Source organism: Ranitomeya variabilis, chromosome 5, assembly GCF_051348905.1.
Source record: "Ranitomeya variabilis isolate aRanVar5 chromosome 5, aRanVar5.hap1, whole genome shotgun sequence".
Taxonomy (NCBI): Eukaryota; Metazoa; Chordata; class Amphibia; order Anura; family Dendrobatidae; genus Ranitomeya; species Ranitomeya variabilis.
The window spans coordinates 437,918,426-437,938,131 of record NC_135236.1 but is presented as its reverse complement, the minus strand read 5'-3'; the positions used below and the strand labels follow the sequence as shown (position 1 = coordinate 437,938,131).

The 19,706-nt window shown below is 40.6% G+C and overlaps 1 protein-coding gene across 5 annotated transcripts in view; it reads right to left on the bottom strand.

The window, feature by feature from the left end:
• NAV3 (neuron navigator 3) overlaps window positions 1–19,706 on the bottom strand; it is an 898,866-nt gene that overhangs the window by 204,581 nt on the left and 674,579 nt on the right. For 4 of the 5 annotated variants that reach the window (XM_077265345.1, XM_077265343.1, XM_077265344.1 and 1 more), the window contains one exon: window positions 9,136–9,204. The exons of the other annotated variant lie outside the window; for it this stretch is intronic. In XM_077265345.1, coding sequence (XP_077121460.1) covers window positions 9,136–9,204 — 69 coding nt within the window. The remainder of the gene's footprint in view (window positions 1–9,135; window positions 9,205–19,706) is intronic. 5 annotated transcript variants of the gene reach the window in all.

The window sequence follows — 19,706 nt, the reverse complement described above, 5'->3', positions numbered from 1 at the left end:
CTGTATGTCATCTCCCCTGTAAATAGTATATACCTGCTGTATGTCATCTCCTCCTGTATATTGTATATACCTATGTGTCATCTCCTCCTGTATATAGTATATACCTGTATGTCATCTCTTCTGTATATACTATATACCTGTATGTCATCTCCTCCAATATATAGTATATACCTGTATGTCATCTCCTGTATATAGTATATACCTGTATGTCATCTCCCCTGTACATAGTATATACCTGCTGTATGTCATCGCCTCCTCTATATACCTATGTGTCATCTCCTCTTTTATATAGTATATACCTGTATGTCATCTCCTCCTGTATATAGTATATACGTGTGTCATCTGCTCCTGTATATAGTATATACCTGTGTGTCATTGGCTCCGGTATATAGTATATACCTGTGTGTCATCTCCTCCTCTGTATAGTATATAAATGTGTGTCATCTGCTACTGTATATAGTATAAATCTGTGTCATCTCCTCCTGTACATAGTATATACGTGTGTCATCTGCCCTGTATATAGTATATACCAGTGTGTCATCTCCTCCTGTATATAGTATATACCTGTGTGTCATCGCCTCCTGTATATAGTATATATCTGTGTGTCATCTCCCTTGTATATAGTATGTACCTGTATGTCATCGCCTCCTGTATATAGTATATACCTGTGTGTCATCTCCTCCTGTAAACAGTATATACCTGTGTGTCATCTCCCCTGTATATAGTATATACCTGTGTGTCATCTCCCCTGTATATAGTATGTACCTGTGTGTCATCTCCCCTGTATATAGTATATACTAGTGTGTCATCTCCTCCTGTATATAGTATATACCTGTGTGTCATCTCCCCTGTATATAGTATATGTGTGTGTGTGTCATCTCCTCCTGTATATACAGTTATATGAAAAAGTTTGGGCACCCCTATTAATCTTAAGCTTAATGTTTTATAAAAAAAAAATTTTTGCAACAGCTATTTCAGTTTCATATATCTAATAACTGTTGGACACAGTAATGTTTCTGCCTTGAAATGAGGTTTATTGTACTAACAGAAAATGTGCAATCTGCAATCAAACAAAATTTGACAGGTGCATAAGTATGGGCACCTCACCAGAAAAGTGACATTAATATTTAGTAGATCCTCCTTTTGCAAAAATAACAGCCTCTAGTCGCTTCCTGTAGCTTTTAATGAGTTCCTGGATCCTGGATGAAGGTATTTTTGACCATTCCTCTTTACAAAACAATTCCAGTTCAGTTAAGTTTGATGGTCGCCAAGCATGGACAGCTGTCTTCAAATGATCCCACAGATGTTCAATGATATTCAGGTCTGGGGACTGGGATGGCCATTCCAGAACAGTGTAATTGTTCCTCTGCATGAATGCCTGAGTAGATTTGGAGCGGTGTTTTGGATCATTGTCTTGCTGAAAGATCCATCCCCTGCGTAACTTCAACTTTGTCACTGATAAATGAACATTATTGTCAAGAATCTGCTGATACTGAGAGGAATCCATGCATCCCTCAACTTTAACAAGATTCCCGGTGCCGGCATTGGCCACACAGCCCCAAAGCATGATGGAACCTCCACCAAATTTTACTGTGGGTAGCAAGTGTTTTTCTTGGAATGCTGTGTTTTTTTGCCGCCATGCATAATGCCTTTTTGTATGACCAAACAACTCAATCTTGGTTTCATCAGTCCACAGGACCTTCTTCCAAAAAGAAATTGGCTTCTCCAAATGTGCTTTTGCATACCTCAGCCGACTCTGTTTGTGGCATGCTTGCAGAAACAACTTCTTTCGCATCACTCTCCCATACAGCTTCTCCTTGTGCAAAGTGCGTTGTATAGTTGACCGATGCACAGTGACACCATCTGCAGCAAGTTGATGCTGCAGCTCTCTGGAAGTGGTCTGAGGATTGTCCTTGACTGATCTTACCATTCTTCTTCTCTGCCTTTCTGATGTTTTTCTTGGCCTGCCACTTCTGGCCTTAACAAGAACTGTACCTGTGTTGTTCCATTTCCTTACTATGTTCCTCACAGTGGAAATTGACAGGTTAAATCGCTTAGACAGCTTTTTGTATCCTTCCCCTGAACAACTATGTTGAACAATCTTTGTTTTCAGATCATTTGACAGTTGTTTTGAGGAGCCCATGATGCCACTCTTCAGAGGAGATTCAAACAGGAGAACAACTTGCAAGTGGCCACTTTAAGTAGCTTTTCTCATGATTGCATACACCTGGCTATGAAGTTCAAAGCTCAATGAGGTTACAAAACCAAAAAAAGTGCTTTAGTAAGTCAGTAAAAAGTAGGTAGGAGTATTTAAAACAAGAAAATGATAAGGGTGCCCATACTTATGCACCTGTCAAATTTTGTTTGAATGCAGATTGCACATTTTCTGTTAGTACAATAAACCTCATTTCAAGGCAGAAACATTACTGTATCCAACAGTTATTAGATATATGAAACTGAAATAGCTGTTGCAAAAAACCCAATTTTTATAAAACATTAAGCTTAAGATTAATAGGGGTGCCCAAACTTTTTCATATAACTGTATAATAATACAGGAGAAAAGACGAGTCAGAAGCTCACAATATACAAACGTACACAAAACTTTTATTAAATATCCATATACATAAAACTAGAACTGTTAGTGTGCAAGTGCATACAGTTCTTGGAGCAATCAGTAATGTTTATAACAATATGAGGTACATGACAAAAATTCCAAATAAGGTCCTGCCTACACAATTGGGCCAGCACAATATAGTAAATATACCTAATCAGAGTGCCATAGTAAATTTATAAAAAATTTATAAAAATATCACAGCAGTAAAAATAAATTTAAATTTAAAGCCTATCTGTATGCTGTTAGCACAAAGGTAGCACAAAGAGTTAAATTTGGAAGCACATTATACATCCCTGTGAATGCCAACCACTCCCATTAGCTCCTAATAGAGCCTGCATAGCATGCCGAAAAAGCTGAGAGCAATAGATGAGTTAAAGGATACCATATGTCCCTGTGGACTCCAACCACTCCCACCTACTCCCAGATAGTTCAGCATGTGCACATACCAGACTTGTCAAATCATGCCAGCTACTGATGCAAGAGACATGAATAAAACAGTGGCACTGCAGTTAAACGTGATATTTACCCATAACGTGTTAGGCAGGTGTCCCGGGACTCACTCCCCAATGCACGTTTCGGTGCGAGTCCACCTTCTTCAGCTTCTTCCTCCTATATATAGTATATACCTGTATGTAATCTCCCCTGTATATAGTATATATGTGTGTGTCATCTCCCCTGTATATAGTATATAACTGTGGGTCATCCCCTCCTGTATATAGCATATACCTGTGTGTCATCTCCTCCTGTATATAGTATATACCTGTGTGTCATCTCCCCTGTATATAGTATATACCTGTGTGTCATCTCCCCTGTATATAGTATATACCTGTGTCATCTCCCCTGTGTATAGTATGTACCTGTATGTCATCTCCCCTGCATATAGTATATACCAGTGTGTCATCTCCTCCTCTATATAGTATATACCTGTGTGTCATCTCCTCCTGTATATACCTGTATGTCATCTCCTCCTGTATATGGTATATACCTGTGTGTCATCTCTCCTGTATATAGTATATATGTGTGTGTCATCTCCTCCTGTATATAGTATATACCTGTGTGTCATCTCTTCCTGTATATAGTATATACCTGTGTGTCATCTCTCCTGTATATAGTTTATATCTGTATGTCATCTCCTCCTGTATTAGACCGCGTTCACACGTTATTTGGTCAGTATTTTTACCTCAGTATTTGTAAGCTAAATTGGCAGCCTTATAAATCCCCAGCCAACAGGAAGCCCTCCCCCCTGGCAGTATACAGTATATTAGCTCACACATACACATAATAGACAGGTCATGTCTATTATGCTGCTGCCGTATTTCCTATATGGTACACTTGTTGCTCTTGTAGTTTGTCTGCTTATTAATCAGATTTTTATTTTTGAAGGATAATACCAGACTTGTGTGTGTGTTTTAGGGCGAGTTTCATGTGTCAAGTTGTGTGTGTTGAGTTGCATGTGGCTACATGCATGTAGCGACTTTTGTGAGATGAGTTTTGTCTGGCGACATGCGTGTAGCAACTTTTTGTGTGTCGAGTTGCATGTGACATGTTAGTGTAGCAAGTTGTGTGCAGCAAGTTTTGCGCATGGTGAGTTTTGCGCGTGGCGAGTTTTATGTGTGGTGTTTTTTGAGTATGTGCAAGTTTTGAGAGTTTTGTGTGAGGCAACTTTTGCATGTGTTGCAACTTTTGTGCATGTGGCAATCTTTCCGCGTGTGCAAGTTTTGCGTGTGGCGAGTTTTCCATGAGGTGAGTTCTGCATGTGTGGCGAGTTTTGCGTGAGCCTAGTTTTGCATGTGGCGAGTTTTGCGCGTGGTGAATTTTGAGCGGCGACTTTTGTGTTTCGACTTTTATGTGGCGAGGTTGGTGTATGTGTGGTGAAATGTGTGCTGAGGGTGATCTATGTGTTCAAGCACGTGGTAGTGTATGGCATATTTTGTGTGTGTGTTCATATCCCCGTGTGTGGTGAGTATCCCATGTTGGGGCCCCACCTTAGCAACTGTACGGTATATACTCTTTGGCGCCATCGCTCTCACTCTTTAAGTCCCCCTTGTTCACATCTGGCAGCTGTCAATTTGCCTCCAACACTTTTCCTTTCACTTTTTCCCCATTATGTAGATAGGGGCAAAATTGTTTGGTGAATTGGAACGCGTGGGGTTAAAATTTCGCCTCACAACATAGCCTATGACGCTCTCGGGGTCCAGACGCGTGACTGTGCAAAATTTTGTGGCTGTAGCTGCGACGGTGCAGATGCCAATCCCGGACATACACACACACATACATACACACACACATTCAGCTTTATATATTAGATGAACACCTTAAAGGGAACTTGACACCTGAATTTGGCGGGACCTTTTTTCGGTCCGATGGGCGGTGTTTTCGGGTGTTTTATTCACCCTTTCCTTTCCGCTGGCTGCACGCTGGCCACAATATTGGCTTCAGGTTGATTCGCTTTCCTCCGTAGAACACGCCTGCGCAAGGCAATCTTGCCTTGCCCATACGCAGTATGCTTTGCCCAACTGCAGGCAAAGCCGAAAAGCATTAGTGCGCATGCATGAACAATGTCTTCTGAGAAATCTGAATGATTTAAATGGTCTTAATGTATCCTTAAACTGAGATGTAAATCAAGCTGACCAATTTGCAACAAAAAAACCATTATTCTACCCCATTCAATCGAGAGTGGACTGCATGGATAGATTTCAGGCTGTCATCGAACGAGATTTAAGATCTCTAGACACATATGTCCAGCAAAAAACATGTAAAGGTAATTTAAATTGGAAGCAGCGTAAAGCTCTCCAGGAAATTAAAAATATGGACGAGATCACTATAAAAAAGGCAGATAAAGGTGGCTTGATTGTGGTCATGGATACATCGATCTATAGAGACCAAATCAACAATCTTTTGAATGACAGCACAACATATAGGAAATTGCTCTCAGACCCTACACCTTCTTACAAAAAAGAATTGTTCAGCTTGATTGATGATGGTGCAGCTCTGGGTGTCCTGACTAGAACACATGTTGAATACCTAAAGGTTGATTGCCCCACTATACCCACGATGTATGGTTTACCTAAGGTACATAAAGGTATCACACCTCCTCCAATGCGCCCTATTTTATCTGGGATGGGTTCTTTAACGGAACATCTTAGTCAGTGGGTGGACTCCCTTTTACAGCCGTTGGTTATGAGAGTTCCGGGATTCTTGAGAGATTCAAGAGATGTTCTGCATCAGCTCTCCAATACTGTATGGAATGATGAATTTAAATGGATGAGTTGTGATGTCATCTCATTGTACACCTGTATCCCACAAAATATTGTCATTCAAGCACTTGAATTTCATTTACATAAGTATAGTAATTATACTATTGATTTATGCAATTACATCATGCAGGCTATTTATTTTTTGATGAGTCATAATTATTTCTCCTTTGATCAGCAGTTTTTTCTCCAATGTAAAGGAGTTTCTATGGGAGGCAAACACTCACCATCCGTTGCAAATTTGGTAATGTCATACTGGGAGGAATTGTTTCTCTATTCTGATCGCAACCCATTTTTGATGGACATATTCTGGTATGGTAGATACATCGATGACATGCTCTTTATATGGAGGGGTGATGTATCTACCATACCAGAGTTTTTAACTCATCTCAATTCTAATGATTTCAATCTCCGTTTCACATGTAATGTTGATCCACACACCATTTCTTTTTTGGACTTGACACTGCGTAGTACTGTGGGCCATGTCATCACTACTTCTACATTTTACAAACCATTGTCTGGTAATAGCATTTTACATGCGTCCAGTAGCCATCCTGGACACACAATGAAGTCCATACCAGTGGGTGAGCTCAAGAGAATAACCAGAAATTGTAATGATGCTAGTATCTTAAAGCAAGAGATTGATTTGTGTTGCAAAAAATTGGAAAAAAGAGGCTATTCTAATTGGTCTCTTAATAGAGCTAAAAATATATAGTACACCAAAAAAACGCAGTGATATGCTGTTGCCAAAAAATAAGAAGAGTGAACATTATCAAAATCAAAAAACGTTCTGCTCTATTAAATATAGTCCTCAATACAACAGCATCAAGTCTCTCATCTTGAAAAATATTCCCATTTTATATGAGGATGAGACTCTTTCCAAAATTCTGTCCTTGGGCTGTCAGGTAATTGCAAAAAAGGCTACCACTCTGTCCGACATTCTTTCACCTAGTTTATTTAGATCTAGTAAAATCTCCCACACATGGCTACACCATACAGGTTTTTACCACTGTGGTACTTCTAAATGTCGCACATGTGCCCATTCTGTTGTCACACATTCCTTTACTGATAGCAGTAATAAACAAGAACATAGAATTCAGCAATTTATTAACTGCAATAGTAAAAATGTAGTCTATATGATAACATGTATCAAATGTAAATTAAGCTACATAGGCTGTACTACTCGTATGTTAAAGATTCGTATTTCTGAACATATTACCGATATTGTTGTTTCTACTGATAATAATCGCTCTATGTCTTATGCCTCAAAGCACTTTATCACCAGTCATCAAAGAAACACTGCATTTTTTCGAGTTGTCGGCATTGAAAAGCTTGTGATAACAGCCAGAGGAGGAGATCTGAAAAGACGCTTAATGACGCGTGAAGCCTACTGGATGTTCTGCCTTAACACTTGCTATCCCATGGGCTTAAATGCTCGCAAAGAAATCATGTTCCATTACTGATAGATTAACATTGTTTAGTCATATTATATGTTTTATATTTGTGTATATTATGTATTGCTTCATTTTTTGTGATATTTTTGCGTTTTTATTGTATATAATCACTGTTGTATCAGGTGATGGGGTGACTCACTGTGATCTGTCACAGCTGCTATTTAAACCTCATTCTGATGCAGAGTGAGCAGCTTTGAAAAAGAACTTATTGTTCGAAACGCGTAGCATGCTGCTATTTTCTTTCCTGTGAACCATGTTTGTGGACTTTGGATTTTATCTTCAATAAATCTTGATATTTTTGGAAGCTGGATTTTTCCATTTTTTTCTCATTAGTGCGCATGCTCCTGCGCACTATGTCCCGGAAGTATTTTGCTGTGTTCCGGGACATAGTGCGCCGGCGCATGCGCACTAATGCTTTTTGGCTTTGCCCGCAGTTGGGCAAAGCATACTGCGTGTGCGCAAGGCAAGATTGCCTTGCGCAGGTGTGTTCTACGGAGGGAAGCGAATAAACTTCAAGCCAATATTGCGGCCAGCGGGAAAGGAAGGGGTGAATAAAACACCCAAAAACACCGCCCATCGGACCGAAAAAAGGTACCGCCAAATTCAGGTGACAGGTTCCCTTTAAGAAGCTCTCTATAAAAACGGAAAGAAGCTAAAAGGAAGTTCCTCAATTAAGATTTTAACGAAATTCTTTAAAAGTCAGTACTGTCGGTGTACTTTATTTTAATGCAGGAATTAATTTAGAGTCCATTGAACATAAGAAGTAGCTTAGCTCATAATGTAAAGTCTAAAAATTAGCCCATTTGGTAAATTACACTTTTTGGCAAAACTGTATTTTCTTTTTAGCTTTGTCAAATATCAGTGTGAGCAATATGTGGTATCAAACTTTCCTGAAGGACACTGCACTCAGCCAGCTCTACACCGATAAGTGGCAAGAACCCTGAAACAGGCTGTCTGTAAATGAGTTTCCTGCTTGACATTTGTAACTAGTCATGATGTAAGCATTGTTAAATTGTCAGATATTGACTTTCGGGTAGCTACATCTACCAGTTAGTACATGAGGGATGCCTGTGGGATAATACATTATCGCTGTCACAGGCAACGAGGACTAGAGGAGTAAACGTCTTTCATATTGTTGGTTTTACTGTTGAACTAAAGCTTTGGTAACACTTATAATACATTTATATATCAAATGAATGTTTTCAGTACATTCAATTATAAAAAAATTTAACAATGCTAAAAAAAATTAAAGGATGTTACTTACACCACAGCCCCAATTAATTAAGACGCACTGGAATAAGATGTGAGGTGAGCGCCTCTTATTGCATTTGCATTTACCCTAAACCCTATAACTGTCTTGCACCACTACAAGAAATGTTACTTCAGCCAGTGGTTGGAATTCATTTTTGTCATAACTTACGCCACTTTTGTAGGGTAAATTATGATGAAATTGTCAGATTGGCTTTAACACACCATGTCCAAGTTTTACCCATCTTCCTTTCTTGGCGTCAAAATGCCCTAAGTTGCTAAATATTTGAACAATTTCGAGTTGCTTAAAAATTACGCAACATTTCAAGATGATTTTACGCCAGAATTTCGTTGAAAACTCCTCAATAAATCATGGTGTGTAGATATGCTGCAATAATTAATAAATGAAGAGAGTCACACTGGTCATGATTGGTTATTATGAAGAAAGCTATCTGGCAGCTCAGCTTAGATAATGGATTTGCTTCTATTCTGTTGTGTCTGTGGAATAGGACACAATTATACATGGCCATCACTAGCACACAATAAATCAGAGGTGTCAACTGACCTAGTAGTCTTTTTTTGACTTGTTGCAATCCCACTGTGATTAGACTGAGTTGCATATCTGGCTGCCAGACTGTGTGAGAAGAAACAGAACAATTAAATAAAAGCATTGAAACATCATGCACAAAAACTTAACACCGACTAGGCATATGGATGACAAGAACAATGCACATGACGACATACATAATGGTAACCAATATGTTTAAGGCAATGTCTGCAAGTAATGAACATCCAGTTACAATGAGATAACAGTGAGTAACATATTGAAAATTCAAAGCACAACAGACAAAAAACAAAGACAATACACTGAAAAGCCACGAGTTACAGACATTATAATGAAATAGTCTATTTGGATGTATGAATACATACTAGCTACATGTACTGTTGATTTAAGAAATATTCATTTGCAAGTAGAGTGCGGTTTAGGAAACTGTGAGAATCAGTCATGTGCACATAAAACATGGCATACCTACACTATACACAGTGGCTATATAAGGATCCATTTACAAGGTCCAACAGGCAGTACGATGTGACGGCCGATCGGTATACTTTACCGATTGTCGGTCATTTAAATGCCTGTTTACATAGGCAGATCAAAGTGAGCGATACGCACTGAGCGACATATACTAGATTGCTCGGTACACACAGGCTGCCATGGTTCTCAGCAGTGCAAGTCCTGTTTACACAGGACAATTCCCAGTCAAGTATAATGATCTTTTACGAAAAAGATTGTTTCGCCCGTTGAACCATTCTGATTGTTCATCAGGTGATCGGCAGCCAGTTTACACTGTAAGATAATAGTTTAAAAACAGTGTTTTTAGCAACACTCTTTCACAACTGTCCCGCAGTGTAAATGAAGTGTTAGACTTGGGCTACACTGTGATTTTGGCCACAACACGAGTTGCACAACTAAAGTTCGCTAGGTGTTACTGCTACATTGCAGCGCAATACAGTGAATGGTGTCTCCTGATGACCATAAGGGTAATGCAGCCATGAAAAGCAAGATACTAGAAGTCCAACCAAGTCAGATTTTTTTGGCACTTATTTGTCACAGACGCAGTACATCAAGGTCGAAATTGGACCCCATTCACTGCGATGTAGCAGTAACACCATTGAATTCGGTCAAGCAAAAGGCATCGATGCCAAAGTCGCTGTGCTGCACTAGAAACTGGAATCATTTCAATGTGCAAATATTAAACTAATTGGTCGCTTAGGTGTCTCCGTATATAATATTTATATATTTATTGAATATGTTCATTTTTATATACATAGCCATAAAATAACAATTCTTGGGCCTCTTTGCTTAGAATTGTGAACTGCACTGTTCTTATTTTATCTCTGTAAGAAATGTATATATAAAATACCCATCTTTATAAATATACGTATACTTTTTCATATAGGGCTTGTAAATTCATCTTCAGCCGTTCTTGAGATATTAGCACTTTTCATTTGCTTACAGAGGTGTCCGGAAACCTAGGCAATGGGTAGCAACAATAGAATTAAAGATCCCTATGTCCTTGAGAACGGAGAATATTTTTAATGAGAGGTAAATTGCAAAGTTGCTTGTTTTTACAAGTACTTAGCAATATCACCCACTTAACAAGTTGATAATAAATGTTTAATTAAGAATGCAATTCATAAGGAATGGTAGGTCCACTTTACAAAATGAAAGCTGAGCTCTGGTTGTAAAGGGCAACAAGACAATAATAAAACATGGGTTTTGTTCTGCACATTAGGGTTCCCCTTATTTTACTAGAAAACATTTATTCAATATGTAACAAAAAGTCCCTTTCTGTCGAATTTCTTGGTAAACACATGACATAAGAAATGGATTCACCTCTTGTTTGTCAGTGGGATGGTGACACTAGCATTCTGACCCATGCAATTGTGTGCAAAAAGTGTTATACCTAACTCTTGGTTAAAAAAAAAGATGTCTGATGTACAGTATGTTGCTTTGTCACTGGAAAATAAGACTAATGCAGAGTAGGTGAAGAAGTTGTGGACAGAACCATAGGTGCAAACTGTGCAGCCGCACAGGGGCCTAATAAATAAATGGGCACATCCCTACCTTACAAGACAAAAAAAAACAGTGCTAAAGGCTTACGATCAACACCGCTTTGGTAAAGATCATAAAAATGATCATACTGGGTACACTAAAAAAAAGCAGTCCATGGTGAAACTAAAAAAAAATACTAATGAGCAGCCAAAATAAGACAGCAGCAAAAACTGTCCACTTGTGACATGGTGACAGGTCCTCTTTATTATCATTTATTGTGACGCCATTGACCTGGGGCTGGCAGAGCTCCTACCACGCAGCCAGGGGAAATGTGTGGGCTCACACTTATAGTAGGGACAAACTGCGCGGCTATGGTTCCAAAAACTGCAGTGACAATTAGCAATTTAGTGTCATGGATGAAGATTTTTCAGGGCGCTTACGTCTAAGGATTCTTGACCCAATGTGGGAACTTAAAAGGTTAAACAGCCAAAAACACCCCTATAATCTCCAGTGATATAACTGGTATTGTTTTATTGACTGTGATACAACAAAACTGAAACTGTAAAAATTAAAAATTGGAAGACAATAAAACCTTATAAAACACAACGCGTTTCGGCCTTGTAGGCCTTCATCAGGTGCATCAATTTAGTGTTATAGCAGACAATCACTTTATTTTTCAAGGAATGAGCTGTTTCCCCCCCAAATTTACACAGCAATTGTAATAGCCAATCGGTATTGTGGTTGAAACAGCCATTTCACTGCCCAATCATGTGATTGTTTAACAAGCTATTAAAAGATATGCAGAAGCCACTTTAAAACCTTCCATCTGGCCCTATCCTAAGAATTCTTCGTAGATTAGTAAGGATTTTACAGAATTAAAAATAAACTTCCTCTTATCTTGGAGGATAATGTGTCTTATAGTCAGCACCTTCCAGGGCTGCTGGTTTTTATCACAATGTATAAAGAACGTGAAATTACTGGATATACCAGTTTCAGGTTTCCTCCAGAATAAACCTTTATTTTTTTACCTCTTACAGTGTGTTCTTCATTGTTTGTGTTAACAGTACATAATGAGCATCACAATGTAGCTTACAAGTTTCACACCTGATAAACTTCAGCTCAGGCTAGATATTTTGACATAATGCAAACGTGAAAGGTGCTGTATGCTATGCATATTTAAGAGGCTGTCCACTGATGATCTATTGCTAGGATAGGTCGTCTATGTCTGATGGGTCAGGGCCCAATACCCGGTACCCCTGCCGAACAGCTGTTCTCGGTGTCAGCGATGGCTGGAGCTGATCAATTGTTGGTCCTTATAGAGAGAACTGTGAAGTACGTTCTTATTACAAGAGTTACACATAAAAGGGTTGTCCAGAACTAAAAACAACTGATTTACACTTGTCAAAATCAAAATTGCCACGTCAACAAAGAAAAGTCGTGAAATTATGGAAATTATCGGGTCGACAGAAATGTTACTCATATGCAAATTATGAAAAATGGAATCTAAATTTGCAAAACATCTAAGTGTATTCAATAATAAGTATGAAGCTCAGGCATAGAGCTACGCGCACTCTCATGTTACCATTGAGGTCATTAATGATTGATGAAAGTTCTGCCACGCTGAATGCACTTGGGCACACACTTGACAATGCAAATCATCAAGCTCTGCTGCTGGCAGCACCCTTTGCAATTGCCAACCAATGATGTCTCAGATGTGCACAATGAGAGACACTGCAGGCCATGGACACTGCAGGCCATGGTAGCACATGCAGGCTGCTCACAGCAGCAGAAGCAACCTGTGGCATGGCGTTTTCATGTTGAGGAACATTCCTGGGACACTATGCAGAAATGGTCATATTGCTGGTTCCTTGACTGACCCATTCTGCGCTATAAATGAAATTGGACGCCACATACCAAACCTAAAGTGTCAAACAATATCTACACAAACGATCAGAAGGCATTTGCATGAAATTAGGCGACAAGTCGTATGTCCATCTATAGGAGTTTCATAAACATCACGCTGACCACTCCCAAAGACTTTCATGATGCAGGTCAAGACAGATGTGGAGGCTGAAATGGAAGTCTATCCTCTTCAGCGATGTGTCCCACTTTGGTTTCTATTGCAATGAAAGCTGGAGATTGGTCTAGATAACACAATGGCAGCAACATGAAGAGGCCTTCATGAGAGAAAAGTCACCAGTCCTACTCCCGGGCTTATGGTGTGGGCTGACATAATGGAAGGTAGGCTGCATGTTGCTCATACTAGTGTTGTCAGTGTTGTAGAATATTACTCAGACACTCACTAATAACCTCATTTATAACATGCCAAGGCATGTAAGTGTTTGTATTCTATTTCTTTCAGTAGTGCACATTAAATTTAGATGTTTTGACAATTTTGTCTAAATTTTTTCATTATTTACATATGAAGAACATGTCTAACTACATCGTGATTTTCATAATTCCACGACTTTCCTTCTTAGTGAAGCAATTTCAATATTGAAAAGTGTATTTCCAAATAGGGATAAAAGAATCACAATTTGTTTATATTATAGGACATTCCATTTAAAGGGAATCTGGCAGTAGATTTTTGCTATCTAATCTGAAGACAGAGACAGCATGAGGTGGGGGTTTAAACACAGATTTCAGCCATGCCTCTCTGTTGTGAAATTGGATTCTGGGCTCCCCCGGTGGCCACTTGTGGAATTTAACTTGTGTGCATCATCCCCTCTGTTCACCTGCTCCTATCAGGATGTGGGAGTCGCTATATAACCTTGCTCCTCTGTCAGTTTCATGCCGGTCAACAATGTAATCAGTAGCCTTTCTGTGCATGTTCCTGCTACTAGACAACTCCCAGCTAAGTTGGACTTTTGTCCTTGTGTGTTTTTGCATTTTGTTCCTGTTCACAGCTGCTGTTTCGTTACTGTGTCTGGAAAGCTCTTGTGAGCGGAAATTGCCACTCTGGTGTTATGAGTTAATGCTAGAGTCTTAAAGTAATTTCTGGATGGTGTTTTGATAGGATTTTCTGCTGACCATGAAAGTGCCCTTTCTGTCTTCATGCTATCTAGTAAGCGGACCTCGATTTTGCTAAACCTATTTTCATACTACGTTTGTCATTTCATCTAAAATCACCGCCAATATATGTGGGGGCCTCTGTCTGCCTTTTGGGAAAATTTCTCTAGAGGTGAGCCAGGACTGTCTTTTCCTCTGCTAGGATTAGGTAGTTCTCCGGCTGGCGCTGGGCATCTAGGGATAAAAAAACGTAGGCATGCTACCCGGCCACTTCTAGTTGTGCGGCAGGTTTAGTTCATGGTCAGTATAGTTTCCATCTTCCAAGAGCTAGTTCTCATATATGCTGGGCTATGTTCTCTCGCCATTGAGAATCATGACAGTTTGACCGGCCCAAAAAAGGGTTAAATTACTGGCTGAGAAAGGAGAGAAAAAAGAAGTCTGCTACAATTTTTTTTTTTTTTCCCTCTAGTTCTGAGTGTGCTCTTAATTGAATCACTTGCTAGTCTGGCTATACTGCAGCCTTCCTCTCTTCCTCTCCTTCTAATCCTTGAATGGCTCTGTGTTCACCTGTTTCAAATGGATCTTCAGAGTGTAGCTACAGGTTTGAATAATCTCGCCACAAAGGTACAAAATTTGCAAGATTTTGTTGTTCATGCACCTATGTCTGAGCCTAGAATTCCTTTGCCTGAATTCTTCTCGGGGAATAGATCTCACTTTCAAAATTTTAAAAATAATTGCAAATTGTTTTTGTCCCTGAAGTCTCGCTCTGCCGGAGACCCTGCACAGCAGGTCAGGATTGTAATTTCCTTGCTCCGGGGCGACCCTCAAGACTGGGCTTTTGCATTGGCACCAGGGGATCCTGCGTTGCTCAATGTGGATGCGTTTTTTCTGGCCTTGGGGTTGCTTTATGAGGAACCTCATTTAGAGCTTCAGGCCGAAAAGGCCTTGATGTCCTTGTCTCAGGGGCAAGATGAAGCTGAAATATACTGCCAAAAATTCCGCAAATGGTCTGTGCTTACTCAGTGGAATGAGTGCGCCCTGGCGGCGATTTTCAGAGAAGGTCTCTCTGATGCCATTAAGGATGTTATGGTGGGGTTCCCTGTGCCTGCGAGTCTGAATGAGTCCATGACGATGGCTATTCAGATCGATAGGCGTCTGCGGGAGCGCAAACCTGTGCACCATTTGGCGGTGTCTACTGAGAAAACGCCAGAAAATATGCAATGTGATAGAATTCTGTCCAGAAGCGAGCGGCAGAATTTTAGACGAAAAAATGGGTTGTGCTTCTATTGTGGTGATTCAACTCATGTTATATCAGCATGCTTTAAGCGTACTAAGAAGCCTGACAAGTCTGTTTCAATTAGCACTTTACAGTCTAAGTTTATTCTATCTGTGACCCTGATTTGTTCTTTGTCATCTATTACCGCGGACGCCTATGTCGACTCTGGCGCTGCTTTGAGTCTTATGGATTGGTCCTTTGCCAAACGCTGTGGGTATGATTTGGAGCCATTGGAGGCTCCGATACCTCTGAAAGGGATTGACTCCACCCCATTGGCTAGTAATAAACCACAATACTGGACACAAGTGACTATGCGTGTTAATCCGGATCACCAGGAGGTTATTCGCTTTCTGGTGCTGTATAATCTACATGATGTTTTGGTGCTGGGATTGCCATGGCTGCAATCTCATAACCCAGTCCTCGACTGGAGAGCTATGTCTGTGTTAAGCTGGGGATGTAAAGGAACTCATGGGGACGTACCTTTGGTTTCCATTTCATCATCTATTCCCTCTGAGATTCCTGAATTCTTGTCTGACTTTCGTGACGTTTTTGAAGAACCCAAGGTTGGTTCACTACCTCCGCACCGGGAGTGCGATTGTGCCATAGACTTGATCCCGGGTAGTAAATACCCTAAGGGTCGTTTATTTAATCTGTCTGTGCCTGAACACGCTGCTATGCGAGAATATATAAAGGAGTCCTTGGAAAAGGGACATATTCGTCCTTCGTCATCTCCCTTAGGAGCCGGTTTTTTCTTTGTGTCTAAGAAAGACGGCTCTTTGAGGCCGTGTATTGATTATCGACTTTTGAATAAAATCACGGTTAAATATCAATATCCGTTACCACTGCTTACTGATTTGTTTGCTCGTATAAAGGGGGCCAAGTGGTTCTCTAAGATTGATCTCCGTGGGGCGTATAATTTGGTGCGAATCAAGCAGGGGGATGAGTGGAAAACCGCATTTAATACGCCTGAGGGCCATTTTGAGTATTTGGTGATGCCTTTTGGTCTTTCAAATGCCCCTTCAGTCTTCCAGTCCTTTATGCATGACATTTTCCGCGATTATTTGGATAAATTTATGATTGTGTATCTGGATGATATTCTGATTTTTTCGGATGACTGGGACTCTCATGTCCAGCAGGTCAGGAGGGTTTTTCAGGTTTTGCGGTCTAATTCCTTGTGTGTGAAGGGTTCTAAGTGTGTTTTTGGGGTTCAGAAGATTTTGGCGGGCATTCTGTGCTAGGATGGGCATAGATTTGTCTTTTTCGTCTGCTTTCCATCCTCAGACTAATGGCCAGACCGAGCGGACTAATCAGACCTTGGAGACATATTTGAGGTGTTTTGTGTCTGCGGATCAGGATGATTGGGTTGCTTTTTTGCCTTTGGCGGAGTTCGCCCTCAATAATCGGGCCAGCTCTGCCACCTTGGTGTCCCCGTTTTTCTGTAATTCGGGGTTTCATCCTCGATTTTCCTCCGGTCAAGTGGAATCTTCGGATTGTCCTGGAGTGGATGCTGTGGTGGAGAGGTTGCATCAGATTTGGGGGCAGGTGGTGGACAATTTGAAGTTGTCCCAGGAGAAGACTCAGCTTTTTGCCAACCGCCGTCGTCGTGTTGGTCCTCGGCTTTGTGTTGGGGACTTGGTGTGGTTGTCTTCTCGTTTTGTCCCTATGAGGGTTTCTTCTCCTAAGTTTAAGCCTCGGTTCATCGGCCCGTACAAGATATTGGAGATTCTTAACCCTGTGTCCTTCCGTTTGGACCTCCCTGCATCCTTTTCTATTCATAATGTTTTTCATCGGTCATTGTTGCGCAGGTATGAGGTACCAGCTGTGCCTTCCATTGAGCCTCCTGCTCCGGTGTTGGTTGAGGGTGAGTTGGAGTACGTTGTGGAAAAGATCTTGGACTCTCGTGTTTCCAGACGGAAACTCCAGTATCTGGTCAAATGGAAGGGATACGGTCAGGAGGATAATTCTTGGGTCACTGCCTCTGATGTTCATGCCTCCGATCTTGTCCGTGCCTTTCATAGGGCTCATCCTGATCGCCCTGGTGGTTCTGGTGAGGGTTCGGTGCCCCCTCCTTGAGGGGGGGGTACTGTTGTGAAATTGGATTCTGGGCTCCCCCGGTGGCCACTTGTGGAATTTAACTTGTGTGCATCATCCCCTCTGTTCACCTGCTCCTATCAGGATGTGGGAGTCGCTATATAACCTTGCTCCTCTGTCAGTTTCATGCCGGTCAACAATGTAATCAGTAGCCTTTCTGTGCATGTTCCTGCTACTAGACAACTCCCAGCTAAGTTGGACTTTTGTCCTTGTGTGTTTTTGCATTTTGTTCCTGTTCACAGCTGTTGTTTCGTTACTGTGTCTGGAAAGCTCTTGTGAGCGGAAATTGCCACTCTGGTGTTATGAGTTAATGCTAGAGTCTTAAAGTAATTTCTGGATGGTGTTTTGATAGGATTTTCTGCTGACCATGAAAGTGCCCTTTCTGTCTTCATGCTATCTAGTAAGCGGACCTCGATTTTGCTAAACCTATTTTCATACTACGTTTGTCATTTCATCTAAAATCACCGCCAATATATGTGGGGGCCTCTGTCTGCCTTTTGGGAAAATTTCTCTAGAGGTGAGCCAGGACTGTCTTTTCCTCTGCTAGGATTAGGTAGTTCTCCGGCTGGCGCTGGGCATCTAGGGATAAAAAAACGTAGGCATGCTACCCGGCCACTTCTAGTTGTGCGGCAGGTTTAGTTCATGGTCAGTATAGTTTCCATCTTCCAAGAGCTAGTTCTCATATATGCTGGGCTATGTTCTCTCGCCATTGAGAATCATGACACCTCTCCTATGAAGCCCCATAGTTTTGTTTGCTTGCAGTGATTGTTTTAGCAGCAGGAGCTCATCATTGCTGTGACTAGCTGGTCCTTGTACCCTGGTCCCACAAGCCCCCTCCTTTGATAAGCACCTCACTGTCTATGGTCTTTGTACATGGAGAGTCTGATGTGGGCGGAGTTAGTTTTCTCAGCTCTGCTTCATGCTAAATCTTAAATCTCTTAGAACGGCTGCACCCAGTAATCTTAAGTAATACATTGATGGATTGAGCTTCTCTTTTCCTACATTAAACTGCTCTCAGATGAGGGAGCCAAAACCTTGCTGACAGATTCCCTTTAAAGAGAACCCATCGTGTCCACATGCACTATTTTTCTGCAGAAAATGGGTTAATCTGTATGTAAGTAAGTCGTGTTAAAAATAACATTAGGCTACCTAACTGGAGCAGCGACTATGGGGAAAAAATAAAAATAAAGTAGTTGCTTGCTTTCAGTCAATGGGGTGGTGCAGGGAGCGGTTACAGTCACCGTTCACTATACAGGTAGCATAGCTATAATCACTCCCTGGAATCTTGATTGATAGCCAGCTCTGTCAGTCAAAGTGCAGAGGAATAATTACAGTGCACTCATCACTGTATAGTGAGTGTTAAGTGACTGGCATTGAGCAGCTGCAGGGAGGATATAACTTCATTTTCTCCCTGTAGCTGCTGCTTCAGTTAGGCCATTAAAATATGTTTTTAAGACAGTTTACCTGCAGAATAATTAGATTAACTTGTGTTCGAGACTCGAGAGATTGAATTAACAAAAAAAAACTTTAGTAAGCCTTTAATATGAATGCATCTGCAATGGACAGTTCTGTCAAAAGAACAGACCGTATGATAGCGGTTTCTGCATAACAATGATACTTTTACCCAAAAAAGAGGTTCCTTAGAGTTGAATGACTATTAGATATCTCATTAAGAGGAGAGCTCCTTTAGCTGAACTCTACTGTGTTCTCTATTAGAAAGCAGCCAGCTGACATATCATCTGGAGACTTATCTCTGGAAGAACAATATGGTTTGCAGTCCAAAATCAGACATGCATGATCGGATTAGTCCGCAACTATCAGTCAGCTAGTGATCCCATACATATTAGACTGTTGTTGGACTAACCTGTCGTAATTGGCATGTTGGGCCAGTATTAATCTAATGTGTATGGGGGCCTTTATAGTATTCAACTTTATTTAAACAAAGGAGTTATTATCTGTATTTCACTAAACTTGAAAAAGTCAGATCTCACATATGACTTTGACAATTTTGTTTATCTGTAATCAGAACAGATAAAACATAGATAGTCTCCGACATAACAGTCCCAGTTTTGTAGTTACTACTCTACTAATTATGTAGCTGAACAAAAACTTTCCTTTACTCTTCATGTTTACACTACGAGTTAGTTTTTGTGTTCACCAGTATGGTGCAAATTCTCCAACAAAGCAATGCAGAGCTCCCACA